The sequence below is a fragment of the Dendrobium catenatum genome, unplaced genomic scaffold (assembly GCF_001605985.2).
Source record: "Dendrobium catenatum unplaced genomic scaffold, ASM160598v2 fragScaff_scaffold_1593, whole genome shotgun sequence".
NCBI lineage: Eukaryota > Viridiplantae > Streptophyta > Magnoliopsida > Asparagales > Orchidaceae > Dendrobium > Dendrobium catenatum.
In genome coordinates this window covers 759017-776423 of record NW_021320055.1, presented here as the reverse complement: position 1 = coordinate 776423, position 17407 = coordinate 759017, and the positions used below count along the sequence as shown (strand labels likewise).

At 34.1% G+C, this 17407-nt stretch overlaps 1 protein-coding gene across 1 annotated transcript; it reads left to right on the top strand.

Moving 5' to 3' along the window:
* Window positions 1-203: 203 nt before the first annotated feature.
* LOC110104331 (myosin-1) lies at window positions 204-17407 on the top strand. The gene is made up of 23 exons (XM_020833385.2): window positions 204-1352; window positions 2266-2367; window positions 2455-2598; window positions 2711-2861; window positions 2939-2966; window positions 3359-3524; window positions 3711-3774; window positions 3884-3897; window positions 3977-4061; window positions 5717-5820; window positions 5911-6049; window positions 8873-8991; window positions 9074-9226; window positions 9294-9383; window positions 11112-11189; window positions 13361-13519; window positions 13614-13817; window positions 14100-14305; window positions 14484-14619; window positions 15020-15149; window positions 15294-15440; window positions 15529-15605; window positions 16554-17407. Exons 1-23 carry the CDS (start codon window positions 756-758, stop codon window positions 17208-17210), a joined length of 3750 nt encoding a protein of 1249 aa, XP_020689044.1. The 5' UTR covers window positions 204-755; the 3' UTR covers window positions 17211-17407.

Here is a 17407-nt window from a genome sequence, read left to right as displayed (position 1 = left end):
CTTTAAATTAAATTAATTGAACTGCGATGGCGGAGTGGCCTGTACGTTATTGGTCCCTTTGAGAGTCCCTAATGATCTCTCGCGAAACGGACAGCTGAGATTGAAAGAACCCTTTTATCCAACAATATCAAAATAAAAAAAATAAAAATAAAATAAAAATAATCACATTAAGTAATTGAATTTATATAATTCACGAAGGAATAGCTCAGAGGTTCACGGAGGAGAGAGAAACCAGTGGCGGCAACAGTAGGAGAGAAGTCCGTTTTCTATCTCATCTGCTCCTGTTCGTATCTTCGCTGTCCTCACGTCTGCAACATCTAGGGTTTCGGATTTCTTCTGTGCTACTTGCACAAAATTTACTTGATTGAATAGATCCACTCAGGCATTTTTAGAACCTGGAATATTGGTCTTTGGTACTTGATTTTAATTTTGAGCTTCTTTGGCAGCGTAGAGGAGTAGTAGCTCTTCCATGATTTATTTTGGCGATCTCATTAATGTCTTTGGATGATTTAGTGCTGGAGGAAGTTTTGTTGCGGAGATTGTGGCTAGATTTGATCGTATTTATTGCGTGTTTTGATTTTATCATTTGTTAGGTTTTTTTCGTTTTTGGAAATTTTTAGAATTCTTTTGGGAGATTTGAAGTTGGGATTAGGATATTGTGACACTTGTAGAAAGGTAGGAAGAATCGCGCAAGGTATTTCGGGGATTTATTATCGTCTTTTTGAGTTATTGGGAGTAGATTGAAGTGAAATCCGATGGCTTCAGTGGAAATGCCGAGCCCCGGAACCCCTAACTCAAAGAAAAAGACAGCGACGGAGAGAAATGCAGTGATCGCGAAGAGGAAGACGACGCCGGAGAGACCTTTAGCGACCACGAAGAAGAAGCCTGCTCTGCAGAGGACCTTTGTGCAACCAAAGAAGGGTCCGTCTGTGGATAGGCTCAATAAGAAGCCTGGAGCTGCTCCTAGTCTCCAGCCTTTGCAATCGTTGCCGAGCGACTTTAGATTCACAGGTGGATCTCTGTCCGAGGAGAGAGCAGAACCGTCCAATCTCGCTCCTGTCGCTGAAGGCAAAGACGATGTCAATGTCGGAGGTACCACAGAAACTAGTAATATTTCAACGTGCATGGAAGAGGAGGTTGCTAATATGTGTGCCTCAGCGGAGGAGGATCCTGATGGCTTTATCAGGGTGAACGATGAATCGCCGTATAGTTCAATTTCCACTGTCGGTGACGAGAGGAATTCGCAAGATGATGAGAGTTCGTCATTATCTTCTCCTTCTTGTTTGCCGGAGAGTTTCTTGTCCCGGATTGATTCCAGATGGAGTGATACCAGCTCTTTTGGTCCGAAGAAGGTAAGACCTTTTTATATATTCTTTTTTTTTTTTTTCGTTCTGTTGAGGTATGTCTGTGCTAAGAATTCATAGGATCCAATGATCGACTCTTTTGTCAAAGATCTTCATTATTCGCCCTCCTTTTCTTAATGCATCATATTGTATCGGTGACTGGTTGAAAACAGCAAACATATAACTAAAATCATTGTTGTCTGGTATTGTATGTTTAGCTTATTAATAAGCTGCCTATCCATCACCTTATTATTGGAGAAACATCATTTTGTAACCATATTTCCTCAGCTTTGTCCTATTCGACGGTTACGGTAATTCTGGCATAATAAACAAGCAAATTTTCTGCATATAAATTACGATACATGTAACTGGAGCATTACTAGTTAACTTTCATAGTTGTGCTTTTGCTTCTTGTTTTTCATTTCATGAATTCTTTCGGACATCTGACTATTAAAGTTAGAAACTTGTAACACTCAAGTGCCAAAAAAAAAGGGGAGATTATCTTTGTTTGTAAATGTGCTGCAAATTTCCCACTGCAAACATTGAACAAAATCAGAGATAAGCTCTAGTTAAAGCTTTTAAAACAAAGAAGTCTTTGCCCATGCATTGTTTGCTAAACAGTTTTGACATTGCTTTTCTCATTCTTTTCTATTATCAGTATCATCTTACCCTTATTTTGCATTTGTCCCAATAACTCGCAGAGGCTTGGCATTTATCAATTAATTTGATATATCCATACAACTTCAGAGATTTTCTCATGCAGATTCTTATATTTATACTTGGATGAATCCCCTACTTGGATATGATTTGCAATGCGTGAAAAATATCTAGGATGCTTTTTCTAACTGTGATCTATGTATGATTTATTTTACTGATGTGATAACATATTATTGATTTATTAAAAAAATTCATCTTGTTTCAGACGATTCATGCTTGGTGCCAACTTCCTAATGGAGAATGGATGTTAGGGAGGATACTATCAACTTCAGGGGCAGAGTCAATTATTTCTCTTCTAGAGGGGAAAGTAATCATTTTATGTTTTTGTTGTTGAACGCATATTAATTTTTTACTTATAAACGATCTTTAGCTTAGCCTAAAACTTCTTATGCAGGTATTAAAGTTGAAAACAGAGAGTATTTTACCCTCAAACCCTGAAATACTTGATGGGGTAGATGATTTGATGCAGCTTAGTTATTTAAATGAACCATCGGTGCTCTACAACTTACAATATAGATATGATCGAGACATGATTTATGTGGGTATCTTTTTCTACTTCTTTTTTAGAGTTTTGTTAGCATGGAATTACCCCCAATTTCTGTTCATTTAAGATGTTAATGTGTTGACAAGTTTCTGTATTTACCATTTAGACCAAAGCGGGGCCAGTGCTGGTTGCCATCAACCCATTTAAGGAAGTTCAACTATATGGAAATGTTTATATTGAGGCATATAAGAGCAAATCTATAGATAGTCCACATGTTTATGCTATTGCTGATACAGCAATACATGAAATGATAAGAGGTTATATTTCACATAGTAAATTTGTGCATTCTTATATTGTAATTTTTTTCCCTCTGACCATGATTTTCTTTTTTCAGATGAAGTCAATCAATCCATAATTATAAGGTGTGATCTCATTAATTTCCTCATATGCCCCGTAAAATTCTATTCCTTTTCAATTAGCGCATTCTTACAACATTCAACACTTACTTCTCAGCTGTCATGAGTCTTTTTTTTTTTTCCTCCACTTTTCTTTCTTTTGGTAGGATATTTTCTTGGGTATTGTGTAATTGTGTTTTTTTTTCATGGAAAGCTTTTTATATTATGTATTCGTATAAAAAGATTAAAGTTGGTTCCATTAGTTATTTGTGTCAAATGTGTTGATTACTTTTTTTTGGCAATGCAATTTAATTTAAATTGAAGTCTATCATTCTTTGTCCACTACAAGCTTATCTATCTTTGTCCGCTTGTAGTGAATTAGATGCCTCAAATGTGCTAAGCATGACCTTCTTTTCCAGTGGCGAGAGTGGAGCGGGCAAAACTGAAACAGCAAAGATTGCAATGCAATATTTGGCTGCTCTTGGAGGAGGTACTGGGATGGAATATGAAATTTTACAAACAAATCCAATTCTTGAGGCCTTCGGGAATGCAAAAACTGCAAGAAATGATAACTCTAGTCGCTTTGTAAGCTTCTGGATTCTTCCTAATATTTTTAAGAAAAGATAGAAGATGCGTTTGGCTTTCATTACTAAGCAACTTAAAAATCTCCGTTTTTCAACTTATTCTTTAAGGCTGCATATTTCTGGTTGAATATGCTATATTATTATTTTTATATTTTCATTTGGCAAAATTTTCTGTACACTCCTGCAGGGAAAGTTAATTGAAATTCATTTTAGTCCAAACGGAAAGATTTCTGGTGCAAAGATTCAAACTTGTAAGAATGTTTTTAATCATATAATGCTTTTCCCCAAATATTTTCTTTTGGTAGACTAAACTTTATGTATTTCATTTTGTACCTTGGTACTGTGTTCTACTTGGGCCAGTTTTACTCGAGAAGGTATATTCTTTTGCCTAAATAATTTTTTTTTTCAAAAGTTTATATCTAGAAGTTACATAATTATTTGTACATTATGCAGTCAAGAGTTGTCCAGTGTGCAGCTGGTGAAAGGTCTTATCATATTTTTTATCAACTTTGTGCTGGTGCTTCAAAATCTCTTAGAGGTAGGCCACTTTGTTCTAACATTTTTTTAAATGAGTTATAATACTCTTAATCCGACTTTGTATTGCCAACTTTATTGCATTTAATTTGAAGTTTGTTGATTGCTGTTATGGATTATCAACTTAACCTTTCAAAAGACCTTAGAGTTTGCTTTTTTGTATTCTCCTTTTTGTCATTCAATCCTATCATGGGTGAGGGCCAATCCGTATCTATTTTTTTTTTGTTGTAAAATCCTCAAAAAGTACAAACGATTGTATATGAATTCAAGACTTAAAACCAAAGGTATGTTTGAATATAACATTGAGAAGAATGCAAAGATATATTGCCTCTAGACTAATTGAATTGCTAAACTACTTGAATGTAAGTCTACGAACCTATTTATTTCATAGCTTTGACACAAGTTTGCAATTGGATGCGAATCTAACATTAACCCTCAATCATTCTTACATGGGCTGAGGACTAGCAATGATGATAACCCAAATAATAATAATAATAATAAATGTAATAATAATTTCTTTTAGACCTAATTTTCTTGAAAAAAAAAGTACTAAATAATGAAGGAAGAGACGGTGATGGTTGTACACACTTAGGGAGCTGCCAATCAATAAAAGGAAAGTCCAAGGCAAGTAAATGTTGCAAATGGTTTATAGCCTAACTACATCAACAAGCAAAGTGATGCCTATAGCTTGAGGACAAGCTAGGGGTGTAAGTGAGCTGTGCTGACTCGCGAGCCACTTCAAAGCTGACTTCAATATTATGCAAACGTAAGGGCTAGTTCAACAATGAGGCTGTAAAGCTCCAGTGAGTCATGAAAGTGCAGCATTCTAAAGGGTTAATATCTTTAGCTAATTTTTTTTCTCTTTAGAAATATGATACAAACATTTCCTTAAATCTACAAATTACATCTTAGCAATACTTACTCTTCTGCTTTTAACCATGTCTGTATTGATCCAATGTTAATATTTGCAGGGGCGTCTTTCGATAGTACTATTTCTGCACCTTTGATTTCGCCATCCCAAAACTTTTTGCTTGCTATTTTAACAAAATTTAGCCCTTATTTATGCTGCATTTATATTTTTGTGCCATGTGTATTTCTCCAGCATTCCAATCCATGTATCAGAGCTGGTCTTATGCGACATTACACTTTATGCAAGTTGGTAAAATATTTCTGGACCACCAAATCATCTTTAAAGCAGTTACTTCTGAAGATCTAACCTGAGTTGTTAAGCTTTGAGTGACAGTAACGACATTATCTGAACTTTAGATGAATACCCTTAAGAAACATATAATTGAATGGAATTCTGACTTGTTTTATTGAATTAAAATGCTTACTGACTTCTAGTGGATGGTTCTGGAACAGAGCAGCAATTTTATTAAGTAAATTTTGGAATTAAGAAATTTTTTTTTCTCCTGTCATGACGTAGTTCATCACAGGATAGGTTATGGACTATTTGATTTCCTTTGCTTCTTATTTGTTTCAGTGATTCATGAAGATTTGATGCGCTGTGAAATTCACTTGTTTAGGTTTAAGATTCATGTTTGCTTCACGTGCCAATTGTATCCTATAAACCTGACATTTTATATCTAACCTCCAAATTAATTATGACCACTCACCTCATGCTACATCTTCGTGGGCTTTTTGAACCTTTTGAAACAGATAAGTTGAATTTGAGAAGTGTGGAAGAGTACAAATATCTGAAGCAAAGCAGTTGTTTTGTTATTAATGGGGTCAATGATGCTGAAAGGTTTCAATCTGTTATGGTAAAATAAAACATTTTCTTTGCTGTGCTTCGTGAACTAGTCTAATGCAAGCCCAAAGAATGTTATAAAAATAAAGTTTACTCCTTCCAGGCAGCTATGAAGGTTGTGCACATCAGACAACAAGACCGAGATAATGTTTATGCGATGCTTGCTGCCATTCTATGGTTGGGTAACATCTCCTTTAATGTGATTGACAATGAAAACCACGTTGAAGTTGTTGCAGATGAAGGTGCGTTTCCTTAAAATAAGTTGAGGGAGAATTCCAATTCTGTTGTTTGTTTTATAAGATGCTTAATAGTTGATATCAACCTAACATCAATATTTCTCAGCCTAGGATTGGAACTGAAAGCCTTAATTCATAAATCCTATGCTAAAATCTGTATTCTGTTTTTGCTATTACTGACCAAGTGTACTTGTCTTTCATGCTTCTAAAGAGTATGATTTGCATGACTATCATAAAGAGTCATGAATGGTTTTAAATGTAATTCTGTAAAGATTCTTTGTTTTTATGGTTTTGAGTGTTCTATTATCAAATAATACGTTGATGAAAACTCAAATTCTGAAATTATTTAATGTATTGAATTGGTTTTTGAGATCATGGATTTAAAACTTGGTTTTGATTTTGGTTTCAATGTCATACAAAGTTTTGTGGTTTTGACTGTTTTGGTTTTCTTATTCAGTTTTTTTAAGCAAGTAAAATGTTTAAAAAAAGATCAGAATAATGTATTAAAAATCAAAATTTGAATAATAAATATTAGAGGAAATATCAATTTATTAAACAACATTTGTAGACCTATACTATGCTGCTCGTGTGTCCAAATATATGTCTCATAGATCGTTGGAGACATTAATTACGGCTCTATATTTATTTGAGTTTTTAACAATACATTTGAATGGTTGAAAATAAACGTTTTATCAACATATTTGATTATATCCTAAATTTTGAACATGAAGCATATAATTTGTAATAAAAATAAACCTTATAATGTTAAATATTTTATGTTATTTTTATTTTTATTTAGTGTGATAAATTATTTAAATTGGAGAATTAAAAAATTTCTATTGGGGTCTTCAATGAAAAGGTAAATGTTATTTTCAAGGAACAATTCATCTGAAAATGGTGTTTTTATTAGAATTATTCTTCATTCAAATCCCGAGTTGTGTGTGAGAGGTTACTTTTTCCAAACATTAAGACAGTGGTGGTTTAAGTTTAAGGGATTGGGAAAGATGTCTACCAGATTTGATCAAAGTTGATTAGGAACACACAATCAGATTAATTTCTCAGCTTATATTTTAGATATTGAATGAGATACTCACAGTGAAATGTGCACAAGTTAGAATGAATAACTTTTAGGCACGTTGCTTTTCATTATTCACTGAAAGGCCTATCATCATTAGTAACAAGGAATATGTTTTTCATTTTGTAGTTAGGTGAACCTTCCTATAATAGTTCATTTCTGATTCATATACTAATTAACATTACATGAAAAATATTCTTTATTTATGTCAAAAGAACTTCTTGGACTCTATAATCTTTTTCATACTCTTAAATTTCAAAATGATTATTTGTTTATTGAAGTTCTTATATTTGTTTCTGCATTGCAAAAGTGCACCTGCTGATATTACTTCTTGGATTTGAGAAATAAATCTTGGTAAATGCTTTGCATTCCAACTCAAGGACCCAAGAAATTCTCTAGAGCCTTAATGGTTACAAATGGTCTGTATTGAAGGCTATATCATGTGTCACCACACATGAATCTAAAGACTTTATTTGATGTATGCTATGGAATTGAAAATAATTCCTAGATCTTTTCTATTTACATCTCATTCATATTTGGCTTAAAAATATAATCCAATAAGATAAGTATGCAGTTGCCGTTTCCTGGATTATAATGTTCCATGTTTGGTGACTATTGAATATGGAAGCTAGCGTTGGTACTTCTCTAATGTTAGCTTGCAGGCAATTATCAGCTTCTTGGGTAACCTATAAACATTCTTTAATAATGTCTTTTTTTCCTTGAAATAACAACTTAATCTCTCCCTGAAATTCTTTTTAATTCACACTTTTGTCGTCTATTTTTATTTGTAGATTTGCATCTAACTGATAGGAAATACTTGAGTTCGCAAGTAATCCAAGAGGAAATACTTGAGTTCGCTAGCAACCCTAGCAATAATTGATAAAAACAGCGAAAATAATGTGAAGATCTTGATGAAATCAATCCAAAATGATAGATTGCAATAATGAAATCAAAGCAAAAGCAAACCCAAAGTAAGATACAATTGATCCTCAATTCAAGAGGATCGATCTCTCCCAATCTCTAGACGATGAATCTAAAGCCCAAGACTCTAAAGAAGAACTCCAAGCCCAAGACTCTAAAGAAAAACTCCAAGAGAACCCTCAAAGCATGCATAACCCTAACCCTAAACAAGCCATACTATTAGTACATTAATTCCCTAATTCAAACATCCCTAATTCAAATTTTCCCTCTCACCCTAGCTGCCCAAACCTCTCTCATCGAATTGCTCCTAGTGGGGCCCACTAGTGTGGGCAGCAAGAGGTAAAGGAGGTGGCACATGTCCGCCTCCTATAGACCTGAGCCAGCCTTTGGGCCGGCTTGGTTCTGAACCGGCCTAACACTAACTTGACATAATGTTGTCAGTTTTGATCTTTATTTATTGCTTTATCATGATGAAGATGAACTTGGTTTGATGCTGAAAGCAATATGTTGGGGATTGATCCTTATTTTTATCAATATGGCTACTAAACAAAGATTCTTTGAATTTATTTTGATCAAAATGAATATGAAAATGAAGTCTAGGCCCACAATCTGATATATATAACCAAGACAAAAACAGTTTTACCTTGCTGATGAAATTAATTTCTTAGAAAGTTGGTCTTGGTTTATTTAAACATACCAGCATAAATACATATTTGAAGCGCTTTTTTTTAACATGAAATTTCCTTTTGATTACTGCCATTGTATTATGCATACATTTAAAGAGCTGTTAGCACTCTATGCGACATTTGTTAATTGTGTGGCCTTTTTTTCAGCTGCGCAAACTGTGTCCAAATTACTTGGATGTGATATTCAGGATTTGAAGTTGGCTTTATGTACTCGGAAAATGAGAGTTCGAAGTGATACTATTATACAAAAACTCACATTAACCCAGGTTTCATTCTTTCACATTCAGTAACACTATCTCTTAGCGTCCTTTTAATGTAGCATACTATTTGTTTGCTTTCTTTTACTAGGCAATAGACACAAGAGATGCACTAGCAAAGTCTCTGTATGCTAGTTTATTTGAATGGCTCGTGGAACAAATTAACATGTCACTTGAAGTAGGAAAGCGGCGAACAGGAAGATCAATCAGCATTCTTGATATATATGGTTTTGAATCTTTTGAAGTAAGTAGAACATTCTCTTTTCATGTTTTTGTATAACATACTATTAACATCATTTAATATTTTGCAGAAGAATAGCTTTGAACAGTTCTGCATAAACTATGCTAATGAGAGACTGCAGCAACATTTTAATCGGCATTTATTCAAACTAGAACAGGAGGTATTGTTTTTGACATTTTTAATAGCATTACTGTTGCATCTTCTTTTTTGTTCAACTGTAAATTCTTTAATGCATTGTTACATTGTTCTGTCCTCTATGCTTCCCATGAACAATAATTTGATTTAATATTGAACTGGAAAGAAGTACAATTTTTTTTTTGTAATGTCTTGAGACCTAGTGAGGGGATTGTGACTTTGGGCGATCAAGTCATTAATAAGAGTACACGTTTTAGATATTTTGGATCTATTGTTCAGAGTGATGGTGAAATAGATGGGGATATTATCAGCAGAATTCAAGTTGGATGGTTGAAGTGGAGGAATGCATCGGGCTTGTTATGTGATAGAAATGTACCCCTCAAACTTGAGGGAAAATTCTATAAGATGGTAGTGAGGCCTGCAATGCTTTATGGTGCCGAATGTTGGCAATTAAAAGAGAAGCATAATACTAAGTTAAATAGAGTATAGAGTGATACTTAGGTGCAGGAGGTTTAGATATCTTAAATCCATTATACCAAGGTATAGATGTGGATGCTTGTAGAGTCAAATCTGGGTCCTAAAATTTAGAATAAGTGCCTTTGTGGTAAAGTGGTGAGTGAATGTTTTTTAGATATATGTTGTATCAATTGTATGATATACTTCTCAGAATAAGTTGGAATTCTTTTGGCGGTAAGATCCTCCTGAGAGTAACATAGGTCTATCTCTCTGTATTTTGGAAAAAGAGTTCCTATTTTACAGTGAGAATTATCTGATAATTATGTGGCATCCTTCCTTGTTATTTCCCTAATAAATTTGATTCTAGTTCTTTAGAATGATCCCAGCCATTTACTGTAGATGACGAACAAATTTCATCAACTTCAACTAATGATTGATTGTTGGTCAATTACATTCTAAATTTTACTCACGTAGGGCATTTTTTGGCACAATATTCTCTCAAGTAGAATGAAAAGCACTAAAATCTAACTATATTTTTTTAATTTGGTTTTGATTCTTCAAAAATGCTTTATTCATAATTTTTTTACCGTTAATTTTGCTGTAACGTTTTTCTGATGTCTAGCAAAGTCATGACATTTTATGAACATTAGACTTTAGTTATTTTCAGTAATGTCGACTAATATCCACTTACTGGCTTTCATTTTGTAGAGTTATTTATTTTCATGGTTGAAATCGATTGGAAAGTGGGCGATAGGCCTTTCTCTGCTTCATTGGATTGGAAACCGTCTATATTTATCAATGATGTTAATATATGGTGTTCATAATTGTTGATATATTTTGCTTTTACTTTATACTTCTGATGCTATCTGTAGAACGCTTGCCCAGCCAAGCATGTATAGAAAAACTTATGCTTATTCCATTTCAAATTGTGTCCATCTGCTGTTGTATATATGTAGATTACACAAGTTAATAGTTTTGTTGAATGATGTTTGTGTTTTTATTTAGATTATTATTGAGATTATAATAGTTTTGTTAAACAAAAGTGCATTTGTCTCGTCATTTGATTAATTTCTTTAATAGAAGATGATTCATACCTTATTACTAGTTTATTTGCTCTCATTATTGCTTTATGTTGTAAAATGACTTCATTTTTTTTTATTAGCTTATTTTCAGCTATTTTTTCTTTTTGGGAGCTAGAGCACTTTCAACAAATATTTTACCGTTATATATGTTTGAAGTACATCACAAAAATTTGAACAAATAACCTTATTCAAAGATAATTGTGTTGTATTTTTAGGAATATATTCAAGATGGCATAGATTGGGCAAGGGTTGACTTTGAGGACAATCAGAATTGTCTGAAACTTTTTGAGAAGGTATGACTGTGTTCCATGGCCTATTTTGAGAAAAAAGTACGGATTGCTGTAAGTGATCACTCTATGCTTCATTCTGCTTAAGCCTCTTTAGATTATTATTTCTGAACTAAGTCCGTTTTTGAGGTTTCCCAAGTGGATTCAGTTGTTACTGATGGTTTGTTAGATATTCTGTCTTCTCATTTATTTTAATGCCAGCCTTTGCTCATAAAAGAAACTGTAAATTTTGTTGCTTTTTGTTGGACTGCTAATTAGCTTTAATCTCGTGATAAAAAACCACAGCTTGGAAAACAAGCACATTGCCTCAATTCTTCATGACTTGGGCTTTTTTATGTTCTTCGTGCTTACACTCATTATTCCCTGAAATGCAGTCCTTTTTTCATGCATTAGTTTTGAAACACATTTAAAATTGGATTTCAAGATGTTTCGCTTTTATATTTAGCCAGGCCATAATATATTCATAGCATGAGTTCCCCGGTGGCAATCCGCTTTCTCAGTACAAGTATTTACCTTGACAGCTTTTTTGAGACCAAATGCCTACACATTACATTTTGATTTAGAGCAGGCCGGAGAACTGTGGTAGTTTAGAAGAACTAAGAGAGAGTAAAGGGAGAAGTGTATGAGAAAGAATTATGCAATACTGAATCCCACAAAAAAGGGCATGGAATTATCAACTTTCATAGAGGTGATCAAAATTCTTAGGGAAGCTGAAGCTTTTTACTTTAATATATAGAGTAATCAAGCATTATTCAAATACACCATTATGAGTCATTTTATCGTAGTGCCTTGAGTAAAATGACTGCAGTGTTCACAACAATTTGCAAATGACGCAAGCCTTAAATAATAAATAGCATTTTTGCTGAGAAAAGACAAAGGCCAAGACTATTCCACCTACAACAATACTGGCAGTAGGTTCTCACCATTGATACATTAACATTATCAAGCTTCTGAAAGAATTTCTTTGAAATCATGGAGATCTTCATTTATACTCATGGGATGAGCTTGGTTGACTATCATTTTTATTATCGAAATTTTTTCTAATGCATTTGAGCCTATTGTTTCATTAGATTAAGCTAATTGGATTAGGATGGATGGATTGACCCAGGTGGATTTGGTTGATTGCGTTAATCTAATTGTGTCAGTAGGGTTGAGTTTTATTGAGTTGGGTTTGATTGGGTCAAGTTAAGAGTATTTAAATTGTTTGAACTGAATTCGTTGTAAGTGGAGTTAATTGGCTAATGAGCAGTTTTTTTTAATCGTTTTCTTAAGAAGGGCCAATTATAGAAAATCTAAATTGGATCTTTGATTCCATGCAAGAGGGAGAGAGGGTGGTTGTTCATTGGATGGGAATGGACCCGGTTTGATTTTGAAATGTAAGCAAGTTAATTATGTTGAAGTCTAATTTTTGTTTGAATTTGGAATTTAATGTAAATTAGTAAATTATTGAGGGCTTTTAGGAAGGGATGTGAAAATGATTTAAATTTTTAAGTGGAGTTTTGAATTTGAAGAGGTGTGGTGGCCTAAGATTTGGTAGGATATCATTTGTGAGGAGAGAGGGAATATGGGTAGTTGAGGGGTGGGGGTGAAATCCTAAAGGCAGTCTTTGATCTATTTCCATTCAAGTACAATCAGCATTGTTCATAAAAAACTTGGGATGCCTTTATGATATAATAGAAGGCCCTTAAGTAGAACATCCATTCATAACAAATTAGAAAATGACATAAAAATCCTGTGATAAATGACTCTTTGACCACTGAGAACTAGTATAAAGACAAATAAGGACAAAGTAAATGTTGACTTATTTTGCTAATGTGGAACTTCTTGAAATGAAATGGTTGAATAATTGAAACATCAGAATATTCAGTGAAACGTATTGAATGATGAGATTCAAATTGAATTTTTGGTAGGAGGTAAATGATTAAAAAAATTGTGATTGTCCGGAGTAAATGAAACAAAAGATATGGTATAGTTGACATAAATAAAGCACCTAACAAAAGATATGGTATAGTCCGAAGTAATTGAACACTTAAAAGCAAGCATTTGATTAATTAACTTTCATTATTATTATTATTTTGTTATGGACCTCAACACTTCTAAATTTTTTATTGCGTTGTGTATGCTATCCGATCTTGTTTCTAGCGATTTTGTGAAGATTAATTTCCACTTTTATGCAGAAACCATTAGGGTTATTGTCTCTTTTGGATGAGGAATCTACATTTCCAAATGGTACAGATCTGACTTTTGCAAACAAGCTTAAGCAGCATCTTCATTCAAATTCTTGCTTTAAAGGAGAAAGAGGCAAAGCTTTCACTGTTAGCCATTATGCTGGGGAGGTTGCTATTAGGACCTTTTGTAAATATTAATTCACCTTTGCATGATATACTTCTTCCACTTTCTTACAGTTGCTGTGTTTCCTTCACTCATCAGGTCGTATACGACACAACCGGTTTTCTTGAAAAGAATAGGGATCTATTACACATTGACTCCATTCAACTTCTGGCTTCTTGTTCATGCCACCTTCCTCAGATATTTGCATCTAAAATGCTCACCCAATCTGATGCACAAGAAGGCAGTCCATACCGTTCCAGTGGTGTGGATTCCCAAAGGCTAAGTGTTGCGACAAAGTTCAAGGTATATATGCCTTACACTCTATGTAAGAAATTCAAATGCTGAAATTTATACATAGTCTAAAAAAAAAACCCAACCTCACTTTGAGGGACCAAAACCTTACTCTGATATTAATTATAAAAAGTCTAAAACTCAAATTTGATCTGAGCTTTGGTGCCTATTAGCTTTATCTTAACTTGAAGTTTCATGTGAATTGTTTTTTTTAAGTTTTAACAAACTCTATAACAAGTTATCTATATAAAAAGTCATCTGTTTCTTTTAACAAACTCTGGTTGCCTTGATTAGGGGCAACTTTTTCAACTAATGCAAAGGCTCGGGAACACTACACCTCACTTCATACGTTGTATCAAGCCAAACAAGTTGCAACTTCCTTCAACTTATGAACAATCTCTTATACTCCAGCAGTTGAAGTGTTGTGGAGTTCTTGAAGTTGTTCGTATATCCAGATCCGGTTATCCTACCAGGATGTCTCACCAAAAATTTGCTAGAAGGTGAAATATTTATTTTGTTTTTGTCCATTTGTTTCTATCTTATTCATTTTGAAAGCATTTTCTCCTCAAATTTGCCATGAAGGTAAAGTTTGCAATTTTATTGTTGCTGTTCTTGAAATGCAATCAACATCTTTTTATTTCTAAATGCATGTGCTATTTATGTTTTAATCTTTCTCAGATATGGCTTCCTTCTCCTTGAAAATGTGGCTTCTCAAGATCCGCTTAGTGTATCAGTAGCGATTCTTCATCAATTTAATATTCTTCCTGAGATGTATCAAGTTGGCTACACCAAATTGTTTTTCCGTACTGGACAGGTAATTTTAAGCCTTCAATACACAGTCAGTTACTTGAATCAGGAAAGAAGGTAATCTCCATGCAAAAGTTGACTATCATAGATTGATTATTGATATAGTCCGTTCTTCTATGGAAATCAGTTAATTTTTTTTTATTTCTTACTCCTAAATTTCTAGTACTAATTTTATTAACTGATATGTCAAATGATAATCAGTTTTGATTATTTACTATGTATATTTTTATGTTTTATATTGCATGCTGCATATCTTTTGATTATTTAGGTGAATTACATTTCAGTTTCTAGGTTGATAATTCTTTCATTTTTATTCTCTTTCTTTAATCAGTGTATCTTATTCAACTTGTTTTTGCTTACTTATTAAATTTATTATTTGTTACGATTCAATTATTGAAAATCATCAGATCGGTACGCTTGAGGATACTAGAAATCGTACTCTACATGGCATTTTAAGGGTTCAGAGTTGTTTCAGAGGTCATCAAGCTCGTCTTTATGTGAAGGAACGCAGGAAAGGAATTGTCATGTTGCAATCATGTAAGCTGGTTTCTACCAAAATTTACTTGATATATTTTTTTTTGTTTTTATCATGAAATGGAGTGTTATTTGATGCATTTCAGGCAGCTAATGTTATTGATAACTCCTAAAGAAATTCTAAATTATGATTTCTTACATGAACAGATATTCGAGGTGAAAAGACGAGGCGGATATATTCAGACCTTTTACAGAAACATAGAGCTGCTATAATTTTACAGAAATATGTAAAATGTCAAATTACCAGGAAACATTATCTGAGCATTCGGAATGCCTCAGTTGTTATACAGTCTGGTAAATATCTCAATTTCTTGCTCTTGTTTATCAAGTCGGAAGTAGCTGTAGGCAGTCCTCAATCATCTGATACCTATTTTTTTCTTAGTTATTCGTGCACGGATTGCAAGAAGGTTCTCTGGAGATGGTTTATCATATTACGTCGAGCCATTTGATGAAAAGAGGGTAATAAGCTATCATGATGAACTTTAAATCTTTTTTTTAATGCTAGCCGATGTATGAATGAAGTATGGAAGTTCTCCTTGATCTGATTCTTTTTTTTTTTTCTTTCATCATCATAGTTAGTCTTATCCAAACTATTTGCCACCAACTTTATTCATTGCTATTCTTCTTTCATTCGTATGTAGTGTTGATTGGGGTGCTAGCTCAAATTTTCTTTGTTTTTAACAGATGCGTGGCATTAATTTTGCATCATTTTTACTTTCTAATCTTAAACCCTAAATCTTCTTCAGCAATTTAATTGGTGTTTTTTCTTCCTCAAGAGCACTTGCATTTTCCAAGACTCTTCTGGGAGAACTCTAATGTAGTCCCTCCCAGATATTCCTCGGTAAAATTGGGTCAACACCAAGCCAGCCAACCTCTTTCAAAGCTAGTTCAGTGTCTCTTCTCTAACTCAATTTTTGGTGAAATTATTAGGTTTGGAAACCGGACAGAGAGAATCATTCGGATTTCTTTTTGTCTATAATAAAAATGCAGCCAAAGCACAGTTATTGTAGTAGTTGTGCTTTGACTACGATTTTATTGTAGACAGAGACAACCGGATGATTCTCTCTATCAGGTGTCCGCGCCTAATAATTTGCCCAATTTTTGTCTCTATGATCCTAGTAAGACTTAAGTAGGATTGGCAAAATTTCATCCAACAATTCTAGGACATACAATCCAACAAAACCTAATTGTGATAATTAAACACTAATAAAACTATAATATTATTAATGTTTGGACTACTCAATCCCTAATTATTCTAATCAATATCTGATTAGTTTAATTAAAATATTTACTCAAATTATCTCTCTCTCTCTCTCTCTTAACTGTGATTTTCATATTCTTCTTTTAATTGGTGGTTTGATGCTTTCCTTTAGTTTTTTTAACACTAATTTGCTTATAACTCAACAGGCATCCGAACCTGGCCAAGTGCTAATCAAGGCATCTGTCCTCGCCGAGCTGCAGAGGAGGATTCTGAAGGCCGAAACCAATATCAGGGAGAAGGAAGCGGAGAACGAAGTGCTTCAGCAGCGACTCCACCAATACGACAATCGCTGGACTGAATATGAACAGAAAATGAAATCCATGGAAGAACTGTGGCAGAAGCAGATGAGATCATTACAGTCCAGTCTTTCCATTGCAAAGAAAAGCCTCGCCATTGATGACATGGAGCGAAGGTCGGATGCTTCCGTCGACCAAAGCTGGGACAGCAGTGGCAACCCAAATGGGGCCGAGAGCGGCCCTCGACCCGGTCTCCGTTTAACCGGCCGAGATACGACGGCCGGCCTTAAAACGATCAGCCATTTAACCGAAGAATTCGAACAACGCGCCCAGGTGTTCGCCGATGATGCCAAGTTCCTCGTCGAAGTCAAATCTGGACAGGCACAGGCAAACCTTGATCCAGAAAAGGAGCTGAAGAAGTTGAAGATTTCGTTCGAGTCTTGGAGGAAAGATTACAGTATTCGGCTACGAGAAACCAAAGTTATTATAAACAAGCTGGCGAGCGAAGAACCCGGCACTCCTAAGAGGAAATGGTGGGGTAGGTTGAATAGCTCCAGGCTCGTGTAAATATATTTGAATACGAATGGAAGGTGAGATTTTATTTGTTCAACTGTGTTGATATTGATGATGGTCTAGCTATGAGTTTAATTTTGTCTTGTGTGATTGAGAGAGAATTTGCTTGTAGCCCTATACAAGTATATATTTTGATAGCTAGCAATGCCATTTATTATATCCGATTTAGTAAAGGATAAGCTGTTTTTGTA

Bases quoted from the DNA above. Each gene is read 5' to 3' on its own strand.
- LOC110104331 (XM_020833385.2), top strand. From the start codon at position 756: ATGGCTTCAGTGGAAATGCCGAGCCCCGGAACCCCTAACTCAAAGAAA. The intron at 2,862-2,938 runs GTTATATTTCAC...TTCTTTTTTCAG, and splicing joins AATACATGAAATGATAAGAG to ATGAAGTCAATCAATCCATA. The intron at 3,525-3,710 runs GTAAGCTTCTGG...ACACTCCTGCAG, and splicing joins ATGATAACTCTAGTCGCTTT to GGAAAGTTAATTGAAATTCA.